Source organism: Crocuta crocuta, unplaced genomic scaffold (genome assembly GCF_008692635.1).
Source record: "Crocuta crocuta isolate KB4526 unplaced genomic scaffold, BGI_CrCroc_1.0 scaffold114, whole genome shotgun sequence".
Lineage (NCBI taxonomy): Eukaryota > Metazoa > Chordata > Mammalia > Carnivora > Hyaenidae > Crocuta > Crocuta crocuta.
The window spans coordinates 788,811-792,658 of NW_027530000.1; the positions used below are offsets into that span (position 1 = coordinate 788,811).

Genomic DNA, 3,848 nt, shown 5'->3' on the forward strand with positions numbered 1-3,848 from the left:
GCTCCTTAAGGCTGTGCACCTTCGCCTTCTCCTGCTCCAGCGCGGCTTCTAACGCGTGAACGAGCTGCTTCGTCTGCCGGTCCTCCTCCTCCTTCCGCTGCAAGACCGCCTGGACCTACGGCACACGACCGGCGCAGTACGTGAGGAAGAACTCGAATTTCAAAGGCCAGCGGAGCCCCCGAGGAAGCAGGGCCACTGGGTCCGGGCCACGTGGGGAACCTGGCAGGGCGGCGGCACCCAGCCTCACAATACGCCACCCACAAGCGCGCAGCGGCAGAACTCCGTTTCTGGAGAACACGAAATCTGAGACGGCAGCAAGACCGTGCGGCCGTACTCAAGCTCACAGCAAGGGACCCAAGGGTGCCTGTAAGTCTAAACGCAAATACCACCACCGTGAGACAACCGGGTATGGCCGGGGTGGGAGGCGGCGACAGATAAAAGTTTACAGGCTCCTACTCGCTGGATAACTCGAGGCGGCAGCTGGACCTGGCTGCTGACTGCCCCCAAAGATGCTGCTGCAGCACCGGCCCTCTCCCCAGTCCTCGGAGAGGCTGCGGAGCCAGAGGGGCTGAGAGCGGGGCTGGGAGAGAGCCCCAGCAGCGTTCAAGTCCCAGCTGTGAATCACACAGGGAAGGACCCCTTAGGAACAGTGGGACCTCCTTGGGCAGGGAGGCTAACGGATTGGTCATAGCGCTTCACCCCTCAGTCAGGGGAGCATCAGGAGCCCCCAGCTCTGCCCCACACCTCAGAGCTGTGAGGCGGGTTTCAGAACCCATCGGACCCCCTCCCCCGTTTCAGCATCTCTGCGATGGGGTAGCACTATGCTTTGGGGGCCGGGACAGGCACATGAGCCGCTCCAGACAGAAAGCTCCCTGGCCTGTGACAAGCCCCTGCCTCCGCAAAGGAGTCCAAGTACCTGGAGGTTCAGCTGAACCAGGTCGGCCTCCCTCTTGGCTAACGCGGTTTCTAAGATGCTGTTGTGTTCCCGCAGGGCCGCATTGGACTGCCCCAGGCCCGTGAGCTTCCCCCTTTCGTGCTCCAACTCAAGGGCCAGCTTCTTATTCAACTCTTCCAGGCGCTTTATCTTCCTCCTGAAGCCTCTGGATTCTTGAAGCTGAAACAGACGGAAGGTGCTGGGAAGTTACATAACTGCGTGTGCTGGTTGATGAGCTAAGTTCCTGCACACCGGAAACTGAGCGCCCCGCGCTAAGGGCCACCACAGACCCTCCAAGAGGCGCAGCACGTGCAGTGGCAGCCCTGCTCCACAGCCGCCAGCCCCGCTCTCTCCCGGTGACATCTCCAACCGCCACGCGCAGCATCACCCAAAGCCATACCATCTCTGGGCCAGAGAGTCATGGGAAGTTCTTTACAAGAATAGGTTTTCTAGGGGCGCCTGGGTGGCTCAGTCGGTTAAGCATCCGACTTCGGCTCAGGTCATGATCTCACGGTTCGTGGGTTCGAGCCCCGTGTCGGGCTCTGTGCTGACACCTCAGAGCCTGGAGCTGCTTCAGATTCTGTGTCTCTCTCTCTGGCCTTCCCCTGCTCACGCTCTCTCCCTCTCAGAAATAAATAAAATATTTAAAAAATTTTAAATAAAATGAAAAGGAATAGGTTTGCTTGTTACTTGCAACCTGAGCATTCTTACCAGGAACGTTCTAGCCTCACGGTCTGACAACCCCATGTTGGAGGGGTGCTTGAGAGAATGCTGGGTGACCACGCGTGTGGGGAGCCCAGCAGTAAGTGCACGTGTGCGTGCGCGAGCGCACGTCAAGGACCCACACGGTCAGAGGGCACACGGAAGCAGGGGGTGGGCGCGAGCCACGGGCCGGCTCCGGCCCCTGCAAGCCCCTTCTCTCTGCGCACAGCCTCGCGGGGGCAGCAGCGCGCGTGCAGCGCGCGGCGACGGGACTCGGCCCACCTCATCCTCCAGCTCGAGCACCTTCTCCCGGTATTCCTCCAGCTCCTGGCTGGTCAGCGCGATGATCTCCTGGAGCTCCTTCTCCAGCATCGTCTTGCTGTGGCCGACGGCCTGCAGTTCTGCCTCCAGAGCCTGGATTCGCTCCTAACGGTGAGGACGGGAAGGTGGATTTGCTCCTGGGTTTCAACAAGGCGCGTGACAGGCGCCCCCCTCCCTCCCCACAGGAGAGGGACCTACGACCTGTGGCAGGGAAGCCGCACCAGGCAGAGCGGAACCAGCATCACGTGTGTTGCGCACACTCGCCCCCGATGCTGTGGCACAGGCGCCAGTCTCCACACGTGACGTGTGTTTCTCAGACATTCTACTGCACGGGGTCTGCTACCCATCTCGCCCCAGCCTCCCTGGACTGGTAACGAAGGCCCGTCTGACAAGCGTGAGCACAGACCAAGCCAGGGCTCTGGCTCTCACGCTGCGCTCCAGCTCAGCGAACACAGGCTGCGCATGGGGGATGACAGGCTCCACGTGGCACTTTACAGCCTGTCCCTGATGCGTGCAAGCCCAAAAGTTAAAAAACAAGCAGTGAAATGTTTTTAAGGTAAAGGGAAATTGCAACTTGATAATTTTCCCCCTCCCGTTTTATAAAGTAAGCAGGTAAAACTAGCATGTAATATTCTTGGTTTGTTAAGAAAACACCAAGCTGGGGCGCCTGGGTGGCTTAGTCGGTTAAGCGTCCGACTTTCGCTTAGGTCATGATCTTGCGGTTGGTGGGTTCGAGCCCCGCGTCGGGCTCTGTGCTGACTGCCAGCTCAGAGCCTGGAGCCTGTTTCAGTCTGTGACTCCCTCTCTCTCTGACCCTCCCCTGCTCACGCTGTCTCTCTCTCTCCTAGAAATAAACAAACATTAAAAAAAAAAAAAAGAAAAAAAAGAAAACACCAAGCTGTGACAGTGTCTTCCTACTCAAATTCTTACACCGAGAGGAGAGCAGAACAAACTTCATTTAAAAAGAAACAACTGCGGGCGCCTGGGGGGCTCAGTGTCTGACTTCGGCTCAGGTCATGATCTCACCGCTCCTGGGTTTGAGCCCCGTGTCAGGCTCCGTGCTGACAGCTCAGAGTCTGGAACCTGCTTTGGATTCTGTGTCGTCTTCTCTCTCTGTCCCTCCCCTGCTTGCACTCTCTCTCTCTCTCTCTCAAAACAAAATGAACGTTTAAAAAAATTTTAAAAGAAGAAACAGTCGCTAAACAGAAGATGTTGGATAGGAATAAACAAAAGCATGTTAGCTAGTCAGGTGAAACTCCACACTGGCCACGGCGGGCAGGGTGTGCGACACCTAGGCCCGCGTTGGACTCACAGGCACTGGGGGTGCTGCAAGCTCGGACCCCTGCCTCACAGGAATAAAAATGCCCGCTCGCCCAGAGCCCCCGCCCTGTCGGCCCCCTCCTCCTCCAGGATGACCTCCGCCCATTTACCCTAAAAAATTGTCCAGAGCAAAATGCTTTTGCCTCCTGACGTGACAGCAGGAAGAGCAGGTAGGGTGCCCCTCCCCAGGGTCCCTCTTCCTTCCGTCAGCAGAGCCACTCACAGCCACCCTCAACCCAGATACGTGGCGCCACCACCTCGCTGGCCCCTGGCCTGCACTGGCGGCACTCGGGCTGTCCCTCCCAAAGGGGCAGATGCTTCGTGACCCCCACTTCCAGCTGTTCTGCAGCCTTCGTCTGGACCCGCCATCTCTCAGCTACCGCAGGGGGGGTCCAAGCGTTCTCCCGTCACTGCCTCACCCGAGCCCAGCTGTCCTCGGCCACCAGCCGCCAGTGCCCAGCACGCAAGAGTGAGGCCTCACCCTGCCCAAGTCGTCAGCCCGCCCTCCATCCCACTCCGGCCCCAGCTCAAACCCAACCTCTGCCTACCTGTGCACACCCACACCCCTGCG

The 3,848-nt window shown here is 58.8% G+C and overlaps 1 protein-coding gene across 3 annotated transcripts in view; it reads right to left on the reverse strand.

The window, feature by feature from the left end:
* Positions 1-3,848, reverse strand: part of GOLGA3 (golgin A3) — a 41,598-nt gene that overhangs the window by 10,210 nt on the left and 27,540 nt on the right. For all 3 annotated transcript variants that reach the window (XM_077763577.1, XM_077763576.1, XM_077763575.1), the window contains 3 exons: positions 1,919-2,062; positions 917-1,114; positions 1-115 (listed from right to left, as the gene is read on the reverse strand). In XM_077763577.1, the coding sequence (XP_077619703.1) occupies positions 1-115; positions 917-1,114; positions 1,919-2,062 (457 nt within the window). The remainder of the gene's footprint in view (positions 116-916; positions 1,115-1,918; positions 2,063-3,848) is intronic.